Source organism: Rhinopithecus bieti, unplaced genomic scaffold (assembly GCF_001698545.2).
Source record: "Rhinopithecus bieti isolate Rb0 unplaced genomic scaffold, ASM169854v2 scaffold_2723, whole genome shotgun sequence".
NCBI classification, from domain to species: Eukaryota; Metazoa; Chordata; class Mammalia; order Primates; family Cercopithecidae; genus Rhinopithecus; species Rhinopithecus bieti.
In genome coordinates, this window is record NW_016804119.1 from 3,411,838 (window position 1) to 3,432,046 (window position 20,209).

The 20,209-nt window shown below is 43.3% G+C and overlaps 1 protein-coding gene across 1 annotated transcript; it reads left to right on the plus strand.

The window, feature by feature from the left end:
* The first annotated feature begins 161 nt into the window (after positions 1-161).
* ZNF350 (zinc finger protein 350) lies at positions 162-12,175 on the plus strand. Its single transcript, XM_017864984.1, has 4 exons — positions 162-368; positions 7,039-7,165; positions 7,468-7,563; positions 10,304-12,175. Exons 1-4 carry the CDS (start codon positions 354-356, stop codon positions 11,665-11,667), a joined length of 1,602 nt encoding a protein of 533 aa, XP_017720473.1. The 5' UTR covers positions 162-353; the 3' UTR covers positions 11,668-12,175.
* The last annotated feature ends 8,034 nt before the right edge of the window (positions 12,176-20,209 follow it).

Here is a 20,209-nt window from a genome sequence, read left to right on the forward strand (position 1 = left end):
GATCTCAGCTCACTGCAAGCTCCGCCTCCCGGGTTCACGCCATTCTCCTGCCTCAGCCTCCGGAGTAGCTGGGACTACAGGCGCCCGCCACCTCGCCCGGCTAGTTTTTTGTATTTTTAGTAGAGACGGGGTTTCACCGGGTTAGCCAGGATGGTCTTGATCTCCTGACCTCGTGATCCGCCCGTCTCGGCCTTCCAAAGTGCTGGGATTACAGGCTTGAGCCACTGCGCCCGGCCAGGTATCATCATTTCTAGGGGCACACTTGAGTGAAGACTGAGACTTCTGAAGAGAACTCCAGAAGATACAAAGACAGACCATCCCGGTTGAATGCTGTTTTCCAAGAACAGAAGAAAATGACCCAGGCCCAGGTAACTGACTTACGGTTTGTTTCATTCTTTCCTTTGTTCCATAATAGATTTGTAGAAGCCTATACACATCTATCTCACTAATATAAAAAGCATAAATTTCACAAAGCAGGATCTGGAGATAAATGAGCTTAGTTTTTAAACTCAATATCATGCAAAATAGTAGGATAAGGAAGATAATGTTCACAGCATTAACACTGAATTATGAATTTTGTGACATCATGCATGGCTGGAAGATCCTGTGGGTTATATTAGCTGTCAGCCTGCATCTAATATCTCTGACAGCCAATATCACAAGACAATCATGATTTACATGGTATGTCCTGGTTTTGAATATAAAACAGATTACTTCCCGGGGGGATGCCATTATTTCATGGCACTTTGGTCTCAGGAAATTTCTTCAGTGGTTCTTCCTAGAGGTGATGTGGCGGATGGTGTCCAGAATAGCAGCTTTCTCATAAATGCAGATGCAGGTTTCCCGTGGCTGTTTCTTGAAGGATTCCTTATGTACCACTATGGAATATGAAGGGGGCCAGCCCCTCCACACCTGTGGGTGTTTCTCATCGGGTGGGACGAGAGACTGAGAAAAGAAATAAGACACAGAGACAAAGTATAGAGAAAGAGAAGTGGGCCCAGGGTACTGGTGCTCAGCATATGGAGGACCCATGCCGGCACTGGTCTCTGAGATCCCTCAGTATTTATTGATCACTATCTCTACTATCTCAGTGAGGGGGATGTGTCAAGACTACAGGGTAATGCTGGGGAGAGGGTCAGCAGGAAAACATGTGAGCAAAGGTTTTTGTGTCATAAATCAGTTTAAGGCAAGGTGCTGTGCCTTGATGTGCACGTAGGCCAGACTTATGTTTGACTTTACACAAACATCTCTGTGCAGTAAAGAGCAGTATTGCCACCAGCATGTCTCACCTCCAGTCATAAGGTGGTTTTCTCCTATCTCAGTAAATAGAATGTACGATTGGGTTTTACACTGAGACATTCTATTCCCAGGGACGAGCAGGAGACACATGCCTTCCTCTGATCTCAACTGCAAAGAGGCCTTCCTCTTTCACTCATCCTCCTCAGCACAGACCCTTTACGGGTGTTGGGCTGAAGGACGGTCAGGTCTTTTCCTTCCCACAAGGCCATATCTCAGCCTGTCTCAGGAGTTTGAGACCAGCCTGAGCAATCTAGTGATACCCTGTCTCTGTTTAATAAAATTGAAGAAAAGAAAGAAAGAAAAAGTTCCCTTTTCATATATTTTCTTCCTAATCCCCTTCTGTAAATGGTTGGTAATATTTACTTCCTGTCACTGTATCTGTGTGTGGATCTGTGTCTATGTATGTATTAATAAAAGCATGAGTTTATATGAATCTATCTGTAGACATAAACATATCTATTATGATATATATATTTTTGTTTTTTACATGATAGAATCATATTTCAAAGAACATAGCAGCCAACTTGAAGGGACTCTTCATTGGCCTCAGATGCTATACTTTGAGCATCCAAAGACCAATGATTGCAAATGATGGAAGAACATTCATTGTATAAAATTCCATCAGTTTATAGTGATACTTGAAAAAAAATGCATTTGTTACCATTGGGGGTTGGGAGAGAATCAAGTATTTAATTTGAAAAATGAGGCCGGGCGCGGTGGCTCAAGCCTGTAATCCCAGCACTTTGGGAGGCCGAGACGGGCAGATCATGAGGTCAGGAGATCGAGACCATCCTAGCTAATACGGTGAAACCCCGTCTCTACTAAAAAATACAAAAAACTAGCCGGGTGACGAGGCGGGTGCCTGTAGTCCTAGCTACTTGGGAGGCTGAGGCAGGAGAATGGCGTAAACCCAGGAGGCGGAGCTTGCAGTGAGCTGAGAACCGGCCACTGCACTCCAGCCTGGGCGGCAGAGCAAGACTCCATCTCAGAAAAAAAAAAAAAGAAAAGAAAAATGATAGAAAGTCATAAACGTGTGTGTGTGTGTGTGTGTGTGTGTGTGTGTGTGTGTGTGGCAGGGTTGGGTTGACTATGCTTTTTTTATTTTTTACTTTTACTTTTCTGCTTTTTTTCTTTCTTCCTTTCTTGTTTTCCTCCTTCTTCTTCCTTCTTCCTTCCTCCTCCTTCTCCTCCTCCTCTTCCTCTTCTTCTTCTTCTTCTTTTTTTTTTTTTTTTAATAGAGATGGGGTCTTATTGTGTTGCCCAGGCTGCTCTTGAACTCCTGGGCTCAAGCAATCCTCCTGCCTTGGCCTCCCAAAGTGCTGGGATTACAGGCATAAGCCATTGCACCTGGCCCTCTTGGTAATTTTGTATTACTGACTCTCTGCTCCTTGGCTGTAAATTCCCACTTGCTTTTGCTGTATTTAGAGTTGAGTTCAGTCACCCTCTACCACTGCAAAATCCCATTACATTTGTCTATATGCCTATCATAATGTCCCTGAATAAAGTCTTCCTTACTGTGCTTTAACAATTATCATTGAATAATTGTTTTAAACACATATAGCTTAATTAAGGAAGTGAGATTCCAATGCCTTTGCCATATTCTTCTGAATAGAGGTAAGTCACTAGGCCAGTCCATGCTCAAGGAGAGGGTGTAGAGCACCCAATTCTGTCCCTGTTTGGGCGCCACTTGTAACCTGCATGGACCTAGGGGGATGGAACAAAGGGTGGCGAACACAGGAATAAAAGACAAAAGACAAAAGAGTATATTTGGAAGAAGGGGTCAGAGGGTACCTTGCCTGTAGTGGACAAGGGCTCTGAGCTTTACACAGCCCTCCGTATTTTTAGGCAAAAGAGATAGTTGAGTGGGGCGCAGTGGAAGAAGGGGTCAGCTGCTCAGTCCAGAGTAGACTCACAAGACTGCATTCTCTAGATGTTGCAGTAGATAACCTCAGCGCCAGGGTGTGATTGCCTCCAGAAAACCTTCTGTCTGCAGGAGCAATCATGAGTTTACTCACATCCTGCATTCATGATAAACAGTTTGCTGTTTGATCATATAGCCTCCAGTGGAATACTGAGTTGGTCACGTCCCATGGGCCTTTGGCTCTCTGCAAGTGGGAGCTACATAAAGGTGTGAACACTGGGAGGGTGGAGTTCATTGAGCCATCTGCCTGCCATAGATCTGTCATATAGTAAATTATTTTTGAGTGTGGATTGAGGTAGGACTGTCACTTTACTTTTTACCAAATAGATATCTCACATAAATAATTTAAAATGGGTAAACCAACCAGGATTAAGTACTTATATCATCTATCAAGTGTGTTCACTGGCCTCTATAATAAAATGAGTATAGAGTATACCTTCTGCTGTTCCCTGGGTCTTCAATGACTCAATTTTCCACCCAGCAGTATTCTTGAAAGGCATCCTGAGACAGGAGATTGACAGTTCATTGATAAGCAGTCTTAATTGTCACTATTACAGGGCTGTAGGTCCCTTGCCAGCCATGCCTTTCAGTCCCAAATGGTCTTCAGGGTTGGGCTGTGTTGTTCAAGAGCTGAGGACCTTAACACTTATTGTTCCAATATTTATTGGCTGTAATGATTTCTCTGGAGCAGTCAGCTGTCAGAAAATTTTGTCTCCTTTGTAGGTAACCTGTCTTTGGTCTCTGGATGCTTTTATAGTCTCCCCTTTGTATCTGGTGTAATTTAGTTTCAATCTGTTGTGTCTACATGTAGACTTCTTGGTTGAAAACTTGTTGGATTTCTTGAGTTTGAAGTTTGGAGTGTTTAATCAGTTCTGAAAAATTTTCAGTGTTAGATCTTTGGATATTGTTTCTCCATTCTTGATTTCCAATCAAGAAAATCCATTGATTTTCTCCTCCTTGAAAAATTATCAAAGTCAAGGAGAAGGTCATGGGAACCCTCAATTTATAATTAGTCCATCAGAAAAATAGGAGGCCTGGATTTGTGATATATTGTTGGCCCTCCATATCCATGACTTCCGCATCCATGGATTCAACCAACTGAGGATTGAAAATATATATTTTGGCCGGGCGCGGTGGCTCAAGCCTGTAATCCCAGCACTTTTGGGAGCCGAGACGGCGCGGATCACGAGGTTCAGGGAAGAATCGAGACCATCCTGGCTAACACGGGTGAAACCCAATCTCTACTAAAAATACAAAACTAGCCGGGCGAAGTGGCGGGCGCCTGTAGTCCTAGCTTACTCGGAGGCTGAGGCAGGAGAATGGGCGTAAACTCGGAGGCGGGAGCTTGCAAGTGGAGCTGAGATTCTGGCCACTGCCACTCCGTTCCGGGCGACAGAGCTAGACTCCGCCTCAAAAAAAAAAAAAAAAAAAAAAAGAAAATATATATTTTTAAAGCATCTGAACTGAGCACACACAGACTTTTTATTGTCATGATTCCCTAAACAATACAGTATAACAACTGTTAACATAGCATTTACATTGTATTAGATATTATAAGTAATCTAAAGATAATTTAAAGTATATGGGGCTGGGCATGGTGGCTCACTCCTATAACTTCAGCACTTTGGGAGGCTGAGGCGGGTGGATTGTCTGAGGTCAGGAGTTTGAGACCAGCCTTGCCAACATAGTGAAATCTCATCTCTACTAAAAACACAAAAAATTAGCTGGGTGTGGTGGCAGGCACCTGTAATCCTAGCTACTTGGGAGGCTGAGGCAGGAGAATCGCTTGAACCTGGGAGGCAGAGGTTGCAGTGAGCTGAGATCATACCATTGCACTCCAGCCTGGGCAACAGGAGCAAAACTCCATCTCAAAACAAAAAACAAAAATTAGCCAGGTGTAGTGGCACAGCCTGTAGTCCCAGCTACTTGGGAGACTGAGGCAGAAGAATTGCCTGCTCCTGGGAGGTGGAGGTTGTAGTGAGCTGAGATTATGCCACTGCACCCCAGCCTGCGAGAGAGAGTGAGTCTCTGTTTAAAAAAAAAAAAAAAAAAAAGTATGTAGGAGGATGTGCGTGGATTACATGCAAATCTGCAAGTACTCTTCCATTTTATTTTATTAGAGACAGAGTCTTTTTCTGTTGTTCAGGCTGAAGTTCTGTAGCATGATCATAACTCACTGTAGTCTCTAACTCCTGGGCTCAAATGAACCTCCTGCCTCAGCCTCCCAAGTAGCTGGGACCACAGGCACTCACCACTGCACCTAGCTAATTTTTAAATTTTTTGTACAGATGGGGTCTCATGTTGCCCAGGCTGGTCTTGAACTCCTGGGCTCAGGTGACCCTCCTGCCTTGGCCTCCCAAAGTGCTGGGATTACAGGTGTGATCTTCTGTGCCTGACCAATACTGTGCCATTTTATATCAGACACTTGAGCATCCTCAGGAGGTCCTGGAACCCATACCCTACAGACACTAAAGGATGACTGTATATATGTCTTTTGTCTGCATCTATGTAAACAAATATATGTACATGCATTCATATATATTTACATATATAAAATGTGTAAATATGTTGTTTTTAGGTTAGCAAGATTTAACTTCCACACTTTATAGAAACTTCCAATTGGGATGAAGGGGTGGCCGGCCCCTCCACACCTGTGGGCATTTCTCATCAGGTGGCAGGAGAGACTGAGCAAAGAAATAAGACACAGACAAAGTATAGAGAAAGAAAAGTGGGCCCAGGGGACCGGTGCTCCGCATACGGAGGACCTGCGCCTGGCCCTGGTCTCTGAGTTCCCTCAGTATTTATTGATCACTATCTCTACCATCTCGGAAAGGGGGATGTGGCAGGACTATAGGGTAATAGTGGGGAGAGGGCCAGCAGGAAAACATGTGAGCAAAGATCTCTGTGTCATAAATAAGTTTAAGGAAAGGTGCTGTGCCTTGATGTGCATGTAGTTCAGATTTATATTTGACTTTACACAAACATCTCAGTGCAGTAAAGAGCAGTATTGCCACCAGCATGTCTCACCTCCAGCCCTAAGGCGGTTTTTTCCTATCTTAGTAAATAGAACACACAATTGGGTTTTACACCAAGACATTCCATTGCCCAGCAATGAGGAGGAGACAGATGCCTTCCTCTTATCTCAATTGCAAAGAGGACTTCCTCTTTCACTCATCCTCCTCAGCACAGTCCCTTTATGGATGTCGGGCTGGGGGACGGTCAGGTCTTTCCCTTCCCAGGAGACCAAATCTCAGGCTATCACATGGGGAGAAAGCTTGGACAATACCTGGCTTTCCTAGGCAGAGGTCCCTGTGGCCTTCCACAGTGTTTGTGTCCCTGGGTACTTGAGATGAGAGAATGGCAATGACTTTTACCAAGCATACTGCCTTCAAGCACCTTTTTAACAAAGCACATCCTGCACAGCCCTAAATCCATTAAACCTTGAGTCAACACAGCACATGTCTCTGTGAGCACAGGGTTGGGGCGCTAGGGTTACAGATTAACAGCATCTCAAGGCAGAAGAATTTCTCTTCGAACAGAACAAAATGGAGTTCCTTATGTCTACTTCTTTCTACATAGACACAGTAACAGTCTGATCTCTCTTTCTTTCCCCACATGGGGGAATGGAGGATAATTGAATATACAATGACATAATATTATATTAGGACTTTACTTCTTCCACAGTGTATTTAAAGAAAAACAACAACAACTATTTGGTATAAACACACAGCCTGTAGAGTGGAAATGAGCAGAAAACTTTAGCATTTCTTCCATATCATCAAAAGACACGACTTTATTAAACAGGACTGTTATTACAGGAATCCATAACACTGGAGGATGTGGCTGTGGACTTCACCTGGGAGGAGTGGCAGCTCCTGGGCCCTGCTCAGAAGGACCTGTACCGGGATGTGATGTTGGAGAACTACAGCAACCTGGTGGCAGTGGGTGAGGACAGCTGCCCTGTGTCACTCAGAGGGTGCCCAGTCAGTGGCCTTCCTTTCTCAGATGCTTACCTCTTTGGAATGCCTCCAGTACTCTGAAGTGTTAGATTCTCAGATCCTTCTCTTGCCCCCACACAAGATGGTGTAATCTACCCTCTTGTGAGAGAAAAACCTTGATGTTACAGATATGAAACTAAACTTTCCATATTTTAAGAAACTCAAGTTTCCTGAAATGTAGCATTCTTCCTCTTGACATTGCCAGCCCAATTTGATATGTCTAAGTCCTCTGTCATTTCCCACGAACAGGGTATCAAGCCAGCAAACCGGATGTATTCTTCAAGTTGGAACAAGGAGAACCACCATGGACAACAGAAGATGGAATCCACAGTGGAGCCTGTTCAGGTGAGAGAACCCACAAGGCAGAAGGCTGTGGAAGTCACATTCTAAGTCGGTCAGAGAAGGCAACACAGCTGTGAAGGGGGTTTGAGGATATGTAAACAGTTCCTCTACTCATCTCTCTCCCAGTGTGAGACCTGTGTCTTTGTAGGAATTTAGAGTTTAAAAAAAAAAAAATCCCTTTATCTCTTCAGAGATCTGATTCTTTATTTTATCTACATATTTTTTGTTTGCCTGCATAATTTTCTTCTTCCTCGGGTTTCAAGTATTCCCTTTCTTCATGTCCTTCCACCTCTCTTGTTATGAAATTCCACCTTCCAGGCCTCTCTCCAAAGAGGAAACTTCTCGAACTCCCGCCCCTTCATGCCCCTTGACTAATGCTGACCTTCCCTCCTAACACCTCCGCTGTGTTGGATGTGATAGTGGCTTCCTCAGGGTAAACTGGGCTTTCACTGTGCGTTGGCTTCCTTGGCTTCTCTTTTTCCTTATTCTTAGGTTCTCCAAAGGCCCCGTTTTCCATTTTCTCATCTATGCCCTTCACTCTTCAAAGTTTCCTTCATTCTAGTAAGTTAAGCGCCTTCCATTCCCTGGAGGAGAGTCCCAAACTGACATCTCCCGGTTGTTACCTAACACAGATTTTAGTTCTGTGTAATTTATTTGATGGCAACTCTCCCTTGAGTAGTAACTGCAAAGAACTAGAATCATCTTTCCTCCAAGAAAACCCCTGTTAAGTTTGTATTCTCATTTGTTCCTGTACATCCTGGCCATCCAGGCATTACCTGTCTGAAGAGCTCTCTTCTTTAAAGGTATCTGCTAGTCATGATGAATCTCTAAGTAAAAAAGTCATTTTTTAAAATATCCTGCATTCCCAAGGCCAGCTTAAACCAGGTCATAACTCCTGCCCTACTTCCCTTTGATTCCTTTCTGTGTTTAATAATTTGCTTTTGGCCGGGCGCGGTGGCTCAAGCCTGTAATCCCAGCACTTTGGGAGGCCGAGACGGGCAGATCACGAGGTCAGGAGATCGAGACCATCCTGGCTAACACGGTGAAACCCCGTCTCTACTAAAAAATACAAAACTAGCCGGGCAAGGTGGCGGGCGCCTGTAGTCCCAGCTACTCGGGAGGCTGAGGCAGGAGAATGGCGTAAACCCGGGAGGCGGAGCTTGCAGTGAGCTGAGATCTGGCCACTGCACTCCAGTCCGGGCGACAGAGCGACACTCCCCTCAAAAAAAAAAAAATAATAATAATTTGCTTTTGTTTTTTTCCCTGTCGTATTCTGATGACACTAAGTCCCAGTAAACCATGTTACCCGTCAAAGTTCTCATTTCAGTGATCTCTGTGATACAATACCATCCTGCTCACAAAGAGATTTCCATCTTCTTTCCTAAACCCTCCCCTGTGTGTTCCACACATACGATAACTTCCCTGACTCATTCCCTTAAAAATTACTTACTATTATTTATTTTTATTTATTTATTTTTTGAGACAGAGTCTCACTGTGTGCCCAGGCTGGAGTGCAATGGTGTGATCTTGGCTCATAGCAACCTCTGCCTCCTGGGTTCAAGCGATTCTCATGCCTATCCCCAACACTAGCACCATACCTGGTACATGGTGATCATTCACTAAGAGGATATGGAATGGATGGATCTGTTCTTTGGATGAAATGGCCCTGCAACCTCTGGTCTGCTGGTCACAGTGAATTGCTTGTATTTTTAAGGTCTTTGTTTTGCAAGGCACATTCAGAAAGCAGCCAAATCTGTCTTTATTCATTATTAGTGATCTAACCTTGTTTTTATGCTAACTGCTTTCACCTTTTAGTTTGTTTATACTATTATTTTTTGCCAATGTGCAAGGAACATTAAACATGTAGTTTTATTTACACCCAGGTCATATGGTTATGACTAAAGAGACACCTCACATCAAGGCATTTAAAAAAATACTTTGGGGCCAGGTGCAGCAGCTCATACCTGTAATCCCAGCACTTTGGGAGACCGAAGCGGTCAGATCACCTGAGGTCGGGAGTTTGAGATCAACTTGGCTAACATGGTGAAACCCTGTCTCTACTAAATATACAAAATTAGCTGGATGTGGTGGCACGTGCCTGTAATCCCAGCCACATGGAAGGCTGAGGCAGGAGAATCGCTTCCAAGGTTGCAGTGAGCCGGGATTGTGCCACTGCACTCCAGCCTGGGCGACAGAGTGAGACTCCGTCTCTGCCCCGCCCCCCGCAAAAAAAAAAAAAAAGTACTTAGGCTGTGAGCCGGGATTGTGCCACTGCACTCCAGCCTGGGCGACAGAGTGAGACTCCGTCTCCCCCGCAAAAAAAGCAAAACAAAACAAGTTTGGTCATGAGCCGGAATTGTGCCACTGCACTCCAGCATGGGCGACAGAGTGAGACTCCATCTCCCCGACTCAAAAAAAAAAAAAAATACTTTGGGCACAATGGCTCACGTGAGGTCAGGAGTTTGAGACCAGCCTGGCCAACATGGTGAAACCCCGTCTGTACTAAAACTACAAAAATTAGCCGGGCGTGGTAGCAGGCACCTGTAATCCCAGCTACTTGGGAGGCTAAGGCAGAACAGTTGCTTGAACCCGGGAAGCGGAAGTTGTAGTGAGCTGAGATTGCAGCATTGCAACAGAGTGAAACTCCATCTCTCCATCTAAAAACAAACAAACAAATGAAAAAACCAAAACAGACTTTTACCTCAAATCAAAATGATGGAAATCTTTGTTCTTTTCTTTCTAGAAATCTGGAAAGTTGATGATCATGTGCTGAAGCGCTTGCATAGTGAAAGCCTAGTGAACAGAAGGAAACAATGTCATGAACAAGATGCATTTGAAAATATCGTTCATTGCAGCAAAAGTCAGTTTCTGTTAGGGCAAAATCATGATATATTTGACTTACATGGAAAAAGTTTGAAATCAGATTTAACTTTAGTTAATAAGAGCAAAGGCTATGAAGTAAAGAACTGTTTTGAGTTTACTGGAAATGGGGACTCCTTTCTTCATGCTAACCATGAACGACTTCATACTGCAATTAAATTCCCTGCAAGTCAAAAACTCATCAGCACTAAGTCCCAATTCATCAGTCCCAAGCATCAGAAAACACGAAAATTGGAGAAGCATCATGTATGCAGTGAATGTGGGAAAGCCTTCATCAAGAAGTCTTGGCTAACTGATCACCAGGTAATGCATACAGGAGAGAAACCCCACAGATGTAGTCTATGTGAGAAAGCCTTCTCCAGAAAGTTCATGCTCACTGAACATCAGCGAACTCATACAGGAGAAAAACCTTATGAATGCCCTGAATGTGGCAAAGCCTTTCTCAAGAAATCACGGCTCAACATACATCAGAAAACACATACCGGAGAGAAACCCTATATATGCAGTGAATGTGGAAAAGGCTTCATCCAGAAAGGAAATCTCATCGTACACCAGCGAATTCATACAGGTGAGAAACCTTATATATGCAATGAATGTGGAAAAGGCTTCATTCAGAAGACTTGCCTCATAGCACATCAGAGATTTCACACAGGAAAGACGCCCTTTGTGTGCAGTGAATGTGGAAAATCCTGTTCTCAGAAGTCAGGTCTCATTAAACATCAAAGAATTCACACAGGAGAGAAACCCTTTGAATGTAGTGAATGTGGGAAGGCCTTTAGCACAAAGCAAAAGCTCATTGTCCATCAAAGGACTCATACAGGAGAGAGACCCTATGGCTGCAACGAGTGTGGGAAAGCGTTTGCGTATATGTCGTGCCTGGTTAAGCATAAGAGAATACACACAAGGGAGAAACAAGATGCAGTCAAGGTGGAAAATCCTCCTGCAGAGAAGCACAGCTTATTACACACCAGTGATGTCATGCAGGAGAAAAACTCCGCTAATGGGGTGACTACACAAGTGCCTTCCGTGGCCCCTCAGACATCACTAAACATCAGCAGCCTCCTGGCAAACAGGAACATAGTCCTTGTGGGACAGCCAGTGGTCAGATGTGCAGCCTCAGGAGATGATAGAGGATTTGCACAGGACAGAAACCTTGTGAATGCGGTGAATGTGGTTGTGCCTTCCGTGATCAATTATGTCTTATTTTATGTTACAGAAAACTCATAGGAAGAGAACTCAGATCTATGTGGAAAAGGGTGGAGCAAAATTTGTAGTTCATTATGTGGCTGAAAAGCATACACTGAGAGAAAATGTATAAGGCAGAGAAAGCCTGATAAACTCATCCTATTTAAATGTATGCTGTGATGCACAGGCAAAATCTGATGTTAGCCTAAACACATACACAACAATTGCTCTATTGTGTCAAATAAATGAGTAAAGGAAGCCCAAGTACTTTGAAGTGGAGGAAATGAAGTACTGTGAATTTTTACAAGAGATGAAAGAATTGGTATCGGGGGTGTTGCAGTGACTGAAAAACCCCATAAGGGGCGGTTGGTGGGAAAGGGCTAATACTGGAATGGTGGGATGTGGGATGCATTTGTGTTAATTCAGTTTCCTTAGACCAGTGTGAAGGATTAATTGAAAACCAGGACCATAAACTTTCAGAACTTTATATTATGCAGAGGGATCTGTGAAACTAGTCATTTTGTTTCATTAAACAAATATTTTAAAATTATATCCTTTGTACTGTGTCCTGTTCCAGGAGCTGAGGTCAAAGAAGAAAAAGTCTGTGGTCTCCCAGAGAGTTTGTGGGGTTAATTTTAAGTGGTATCATTACACTCAGCTAATCTAGTCAGGGGATGCAAATATCTACATTAGGTGAAATGAACATGGAGTAACTGTGTCCAGGGGACACGATCATTTGTTGTTCAAGGAGTAGCAGAAGGACTGCTGTTAATGGTACTTAAGCACCTGAGTACAAAAATGAGGTTTTGTTTTGTTTTGTTTTGTTTTTTATGCCCAGGTCTTATCTCTCCAAGAGATTACAAATTCCCTGCTAATTTTTGTGGCTACTTAAATTTTAGAATTAAAGAAACTGAACACAAAATTTAAAAATTCAGTTCCCTCACTGCTCAAGAGCTGTATGTGAATAGCTGCTACCAAACTGGACAGCAGAGTGAACAGAACTTTGAGACAATGGGGACTCTTTGTCATCATTTCCAGCGTCCCAGAAAGTTGTGCTGGAGAGGCTGCTTTGCTTGATTTAATATTTCCCAACACATAGAAAACCAAAAACTATATATTGATTTGGAGAGAGAATGATTTGGAAAGAGAAGAGTATTTTGTCATTGAAGGGAATGACAGTTGTAAAGAATGGAATTGTCACTCACAACTTCTGTGTGATTAGAGAGACAGCCAAATATAAAAGGGGCAGAGCAGAAAAGGAAAAGGACCCTTAGAATAAGTAGAACACAAAGGAGGAGGAAAATCTTAGTCTCTGAGAATGGATGAGACTGTAACAGATAGGGGGAGGTGGGTTTCTTTTGGGATGTCTTAGAGACATCCCTTTTATTTGTCCGTAAGACCTATCCCTTGCTAGAGTTACCATTTCAAAGATCGTGGCTTCTCTGTGACTTGCTGAACTGAGACATGATTTATTTTTTTTAATTTTAATTTTAATTTTTTTTTGAGACCATGATTTATCTTCATTATTCTCACTTTTCTGGGAGTAGATCTCTTGGCCTTGTTTATCCGGTTTTTTAACCTTCATCCCATATGGATACACTGTCCAAGTTAGAGTAAGTGCCGCTCATGGGAAAAGAAATGAAAATTTGCCTTGTTGTGGCTAGCTCAGAATTCAACAGAAATCCTGGGTTACTAGGTAACTCTTTTTTTTTTTTTTTTTTGACATGGAGCCTTGCTGTGTCACCCAGGATGGAATGCAGTGGCACGATCTCAGCTCACTACAACCTTTGCTTCCCAGGGGGGTTGTTGTCCCTGAAAACCCTGAGGAACAAAGGGCTGAATTGGGAATGCCCCAGTTTGTTGTGGGGCCTGAAGTTGGCCCCTCTTCTCCTTTCCCAACAACAGTTGCCCATTTTTATCAAATTTATTACAACATTGATTAGCCAATGTTTTCCTTTTTTACATCTTGGGCATAGGCCAGGTGGCTCTTTATTTGTTGTAGTAGCTTGTTATATTTTGTTCATTTGAGACTGGGCAGTTCTGTTTTAGATGACCAATTGGACCACAATTTTAACATTTTCCCCCAAATGTTCTAACTTGTCCTCCTAAAACAACTCCCGTTATTGCTTAAGCCGTAAGTATAGCTTTATGCATAGCTCCTCCAATTCCATCACAGGCTTTTATGTACTCTGAGATTACATCTGATCCTGCTGGGACCTTTCTGTTTAATGGCTTAATGGCTGATTGACACTCAGGATTGGCATTTCTTTTTTTTTTTTTTTTTTTTTGAGACGGAGTCTTGCTCTGCTGCCCAGGCTGGAGTGCAGTGGCCGGCTCTCAGCTCACTGCAAGCTCCGCCTCCCGGGTTCACGCCATTCTCCTGTCTCAGCCTCCTGAGTAGCTGGGACTACAGGCGCCTGCCTCGTCGCCCGGCTAGTTTTTTGTATTTTTTAGTAGAGACGGGGTTTCACCGTATTAGCCAGGATGGTCTCGATCTCCTGACCTCATGATCCGCCCGTCTCGGCCTCCCAAAGTGCTGGGATTACAGGCTTGAGCCACTGCGCCCGGCCGATTGGCATTTCTTATGCCATCAACTCCACTATGACCTTACAGGCATTCTCATCAGTAATTGACTTTTGAGCAGCATCTTGGAGCCTTGCCACAAAATCAGGGTAGGGCTCTTTAGAGCCTTGTCTTATTTTATTGAATGAGGGGCAGGTAGTTCCTGGGTCTTGGATTTTTTCCCAGGCCATAAGGCAGATAGCTCTAACTTGCTTAGTGACCTCATCTTGCATTATTGCTTGTTGATTAATAGTGCTCCAATTTTGACCTGTTCCTGATAGTTGATCTGCATCTATGTTAACTGGAGGATTGGCAGCCCTATTTCTTTTTTTTTTTTTTTTTTTTTTTTTTTTTGAGACGGAGTCTCGCTCTGTCGCCCAGGCTGGAGTGCAGTGGCCGGACCTCAGCTCACTGCAAGCTCTGCCTCCCGGGTTTATGCCATTCTCCTGCCTCAGCCTCCCGAGTGGCTGGGACTACAGCCTGCCACCTCGCCCGGCTAGTTTTTTGTATTTTTTTTTAGTAGAGACGGGGTTTCATCATGTTAGCCAGGATGGTCTCGATCTCCTGACCTCGTGATCCGCCTGTCTCAGCCTCCCAAAGTGCTGGGATTACAGGTTTGAGCCACCGCGCCCAGTCTGGCAGCCCTATTTCTTCAGACCTGTTCTTGTGCCCCATCAATCCACCAATTCTTAAATTGTAAAAATTGAGAGGGTGAGAGTGATGATTTCGCCAAAATCTCCCAATCATAAGGAATGAGTCTATGTCCATGAGCAATGGAATCTAATAATGTCCTCATATAAGGGGAGTTGGGTCCATATGCTTTACTCCCTCTTTCATATCTTTGAGCATTTTCATAGAAAATGACTCATATCTGGCCTCAGCTAGGGGAGGCTCTCCCTCTTGGGCCCGTTCTCCAGGTCGCACCTAATATTACTCTAATATTACTGGGAACTGCCACGCCTCAATATCTCCTTGTTTTCTTGCTTTGTCAATAATCTTATGTAATGCACTACCCTGTCCACTAGGTGGTGATACAGGATTAAGTCTCATAGTGGGCGGCTGAGGCTATAGCGCCCTGCCCTGTGGTGCTGGAAACATTCCTGGCTGTCCATACTGATTTTCTGGGGGCAGCTGATACTGAAGTTCAGCTGGTGGCCAGTATTGATAGGCTACTGGCGGTTGGGTCTTATTTTCTACCGGCTGATATTGTGGATACGGTATCTGGATTGGCATGGCCGTGACAGAGACTCTGTCTTTCTCTATTTGATATTCTCTTGGGGTTTGTACTTGTCTAATCTGCATTTGAGGTTGTAATGTTACAGGCATCTGAACTGCTGGAAGAGGAGTTGGTCATCGTGGTTTAGACTCTGATGGCCCCGCTAATTCTGGACCTTTTTCTTCTAATTTTAATGTTTCAGGGTATATTACCTCCTGTAATTGATTGTAGTCAACATTTTGCGTTGACCAAGCGATTACAGACTCTGCTACATATTTACAACGTAAACTTTCTGTTCCTTTCCAGGATTCTGTCCCTGCCTCTTCCTCACAATCTATTACACAGCTTTCAGGGGCATCAGAAACTGAAACACTATCTTCTCCTGTTTGAAACTGTTCTAAAGGTACTTTAATAATGGCCCAATCATTCCATACTGTAAGTGCGACGATTTTACCCTCCCTACTTGCTTGTTTTAATTCTTTGCCAATTTTGTCCCAGTCTTTTACATCTAAAGTTCCCTGTTCTGAAAACCATGGGCAGAATTGTTCTATCATTTGAGATAGCGCGATTGGATTTTCTGTAGAGACTCTACCTCCCCCTCTTCTTAAAAGAATTTTAATTAAGCTGCGATAAGAGGCATATTTACTATAAGGCTGTCCTATTTTTACCCTGGGTTCTTCCGAGCGCACAAGCTTACCGCAAGGCTGACCGTGGGTGTACTTGGGAATCTCTTGTCAACTTATCCTCAATGACCATGCTCTAGCATATTTCACCCTAGAGAAAGGCCCCATGTTAGGCACCAGATGAAGGGGGCCAGCCCCTCCACACCCTTGGGTGTTTCTCATCAGGTGGGACGAGAGACTGAGAAAAGAAATAAGACACAGAGACAAAGTACAGAGAAACAAAAGTGAATCCAGGGGACCGGCGCTCAGCATATGGAGGACCTGCGCCAGCACTGGTCTCTGAGTTCCCTCAGTATTTACAGATCACTGTCTACCATCTCGGAGAGGGGGATGTGGCAGGACTGTAGGGTAATGGTGGGGAGAGGGTCAGCAGGAAAACATGTGAACAAGGATCTCTGTGTCATCAATAAGTTTAAGGAAAGGTGCTGTGCCTTGATGTCCACATAGGGCAGACTTATGTTTGACTTTACACAAACATCTCAGTGCAGTGAAGAGCAGTATTCCCGCCAGCATATCTCACCGCCAGCCATAAGGTGGTTTTCTCCTATCTCAGTGAATAGAATGTACAATCAGGTTTTACACTGAGACATTCCATTCCCAGGGATGAGCAGGGCACAGATGCCTTCCTCTTAACTGCAAAGAGGGCTTCCTCTTTCACTCATCCTCCTCACCACAGACCCTTTAGGGGTGTCAGGATGGGGGACAATCAGGTCTTTCCCTTCCCACGGGGCCATATCTCAGGCTATCACATGGGGAGCAACCTTGGACAATACCTGGCTTTCCTAGGCAGAGGTCCCTGTGGCCTTCCGCAGTGTGTTGTGTCCCTGGGTACTTGAGAGAATGGCAATGACTTTTACCAAGCATCCTGCCTTCAAACACATTTTTATCAAAGCACATCCTGCACAGCCCTAAATCCATTAAACCTTGAGTAAACACAGCACATGTCTCTGCAAGCACAGGGTTGGGGGTAGGGTTACAGATTAACAGCATCTCAAGGCAGAAAATTTTCTCTAGTACAGAACAAAATGGAGCTTCTTATGTCTGCTTCTTTCTACACAGACACAGTAACAGTCTGATCGCTCTTTCTTTTCCCCACAAGTGAGAACAAATGGAAAAGAAAAGTATAATTCAACATTTTCAGAATACAGTGATTTTGCTAGTCATATGTAAGAAAAGAAACAGCCGCATTCACTACCCATGCCATTCAACAAACCAATACTAATGGATTGCTGATTGAAATTTACAACTAGATAATGCAATTTTGAGAATTACAAAATGAAATATTTGTTGTGGTCTTAGAATCTGAGGATTTTTTATAAACAGTATGAAACACATTGATGATATGGGTGAAATGACAAATTAGAACATATTAAATAAGAGTTGGCTCCCATCACACACACACACACATACACACAGCAGAGAGCATAGGGAGGAAGAATTGTATGTAGCATAAAGAACACTTATGTATCACATAATATAATGAAGTATAGGGAAAATACTACAACAGAAACTAAAAAATGGAAATTGTCCAGTGAATAGTAAATATGAGGAAAGTTTTGATGTCCTCAGTAATCATGAAACTTCAAATAACACCACTATCTGGTGCCATCATATGCCAACTAGAAGTCTAAAATTAGGCCGGGCGCGGTGGCTCAAGCCTGTAATCCCAGCACTTTGGGAGGCCGAGACGGGCGGATCACGAGGTCAGGAGATCGAGACCATCCTGGCTAACACGGTGAAACCCCGTCTCTACTAAAAAATAAAAAAAATAGCTGGGCGAGGTGGCAGGCGTCTGTAGTCCCAGCTACTCGAGAGGCTGAGACAGGAGAATGGCGTGAACCTGGGAGGCAGAGCTTGCAGTGAGCTGAGATCTGGCCACTGTACTCCAGCCTGGGCGACAGAGCAAGACTCCATCTCAAAAAAAAAAAAGTCTAAAATTAAAATGGCAGGAAATAGCAAGTTTTGGCAAACATGTGCCAGGAATTCTATGTGCTGCTGATGGGCGTTAAAATTGGCACAGGCATTTTGGAAAACTGTTTGGCAGTATCTATTTAAGTGGGACAGATATCAACCTCTGTCTCAACAATTCCCCTCTTATAAGTATTCCCCAAATGAATTTCTAAATATATCATCAAAAGACAAATTCCAGAATTTGTATATCAGCACTAGTCATAACTGCCCCAAACCAGAAGACCAACCACTTGCTCCCTCAGAGTAAAATGATTCAAATATTTGATATTAACAGAAGGAATGTTATATATCAATGCTAATGGAAATCAATAGTACATTTGAAAATCATATAAAATTTAAGAGCTAAATATAGACAGATTCTTGCTGTATGATTTCATTTGTATAAAAAACAAAACATACAAAAGTGATGTGACCTCTTAAATGTTGGAATAGATATAAACCTATGTCTCAACAATTCTGCTACTCAAATATACCCAACAGAACTATGCTCTTGGGGGTAAGAATTTAAGAATATGAAATATTCTGCAATGTAAAAATTCAAATAACAGAAAAACATGTCATGAGCCTGAGACTGATGTTCTTATGTTATTAAACCAGAAGAAATAACACAAGGCACATTTGGTCCTGGCAATGTCATGTCATATCCATAATTACAATATTACCTTTTCCTTTAATGAGTCCCTAACTTTAAGAGAAAATGCATTCTCCCATAATCATCAGAACATGGATACTTCATTATAGACACAGTTATGACCTCCATTAACATAATAATAAACCTAGATTTGTAGAAAGTATTTTTTATTCCAGAGATGAATTGACATCATGGTTTTTTTACAGGATTATGTAGTTCTTATAGTTCCATCCTAATCTTTCTTATAAACACATAGGCATTATAAATGTGACCATAACAATAATACTGAAAACGTAGTCTATAATTCAAGTAAGGCAATGTGAACAACCTGAATTATTTCATATTATAATTCTTAAGCATCTTCAAAATGAGATATGAGATTTTATCACTTGAATTATTCACTAACATCCTCAGTGAGAGTTTTATTAAATTATAATAGGAGCCATTGAGGACTGGCATAGGGTCTAGGACCCTGGTCTTTTTACTAACCTGACTCAGAGCTAAGGAATTATTCCTCCTCCTTGACTGGCCTTGCCACTGAATCTGCTTCTACCCCGGAATACTCCCTTTCTAGACATGAGCATGTAGTAAGACTTCCTTTCCTTGCAGACTCTGCATCTCAGAGTGCAACAGAAAATACTCAATGGACTTCTTCCCTCTGCCAGGACAGTGAGCTCAGTGTGAAGGTTGTGACAGCCATTACATGAGGGAGGGAGGCAGCCAAACCTCAAATAAAGGTTTGTGATTCTGTGACCTCATGTCCCCTCAGAACTGCAATTATCACTTTACCTATAGGGTAAATGATAGTGAAGGCCTGGGGAGCTGAGAACACTTCTGAAATTTTGTTTCCCAGTTGCTAATTACCAACACTAATGACAAGTCTCTTATGTGTGTCTTCAAACAAGTTGCTGCAGTGTTTGGGAAAGGCTCTTACTTTTTCATAATCTCTAGAGGCACACAGGGTCTCATATGGAAGGAGCAGGAAATACTGAGATCTGACCCATAAGGGACCCGCAGAGAGATTTGTGTGTCTCACTGGGTTCCAGGCTTCCCCGAGTTCTTTTTTTTTTTTTTTGAGACGGAGTCTCGCTCTGTCTCCCGGGCTGGAGTGCAGTGGCCGGATCTCAGCTCACTGCAAGCTCCGCCTCCCGGGTTCACGCCATTCTCCTGCTTCAGCCTCCCGAGTAGCTGGGACTCACAGGCACCCACCACCTCGCCCGGCTAGTTTTTTGTATTTTTTAGTAGAGACGGGGTTTCATCCTGGTGTTAGCCAGGATGGTCTCGATCTCCTGACCTCGTGATCCGCCCATCTCGGCCTCCCAAAGTGCTGGGATTACAGGCTTGAGCCACCGCACCCGGCCTTCCCCGAGTTCTTCTACCCATTAGTTAGCTTGACTAGTTAACCCTTAATTTTCAGATGTCTGAGCTATGCCACTTTTAAGTATTCAACAGATACACAGAATCAGAAAACGTTCCTGAGAAGGATGTCTCATGAGGTAAGAGTAAAAGCAAGAACACAAT

Coding starts and splice junctions, on each gene's coding strand:
- ZNF350 (XM_017864984.1), top strand. Junction 7,166..7,467: donor CAGCAACCTGGTGGCAGTGG/GTGAGGACAGCT, acceptor TCCCACGAACAG/GGTATCAAGCCAGCAAACCG. Junction 7,564..10,303: donor CCACAGTGGAGCCTGTTCAG/GTGAGAGAACCC, acceptor TTTTCTTTCTAG/AAATCTGGAAAGTTGATGAT.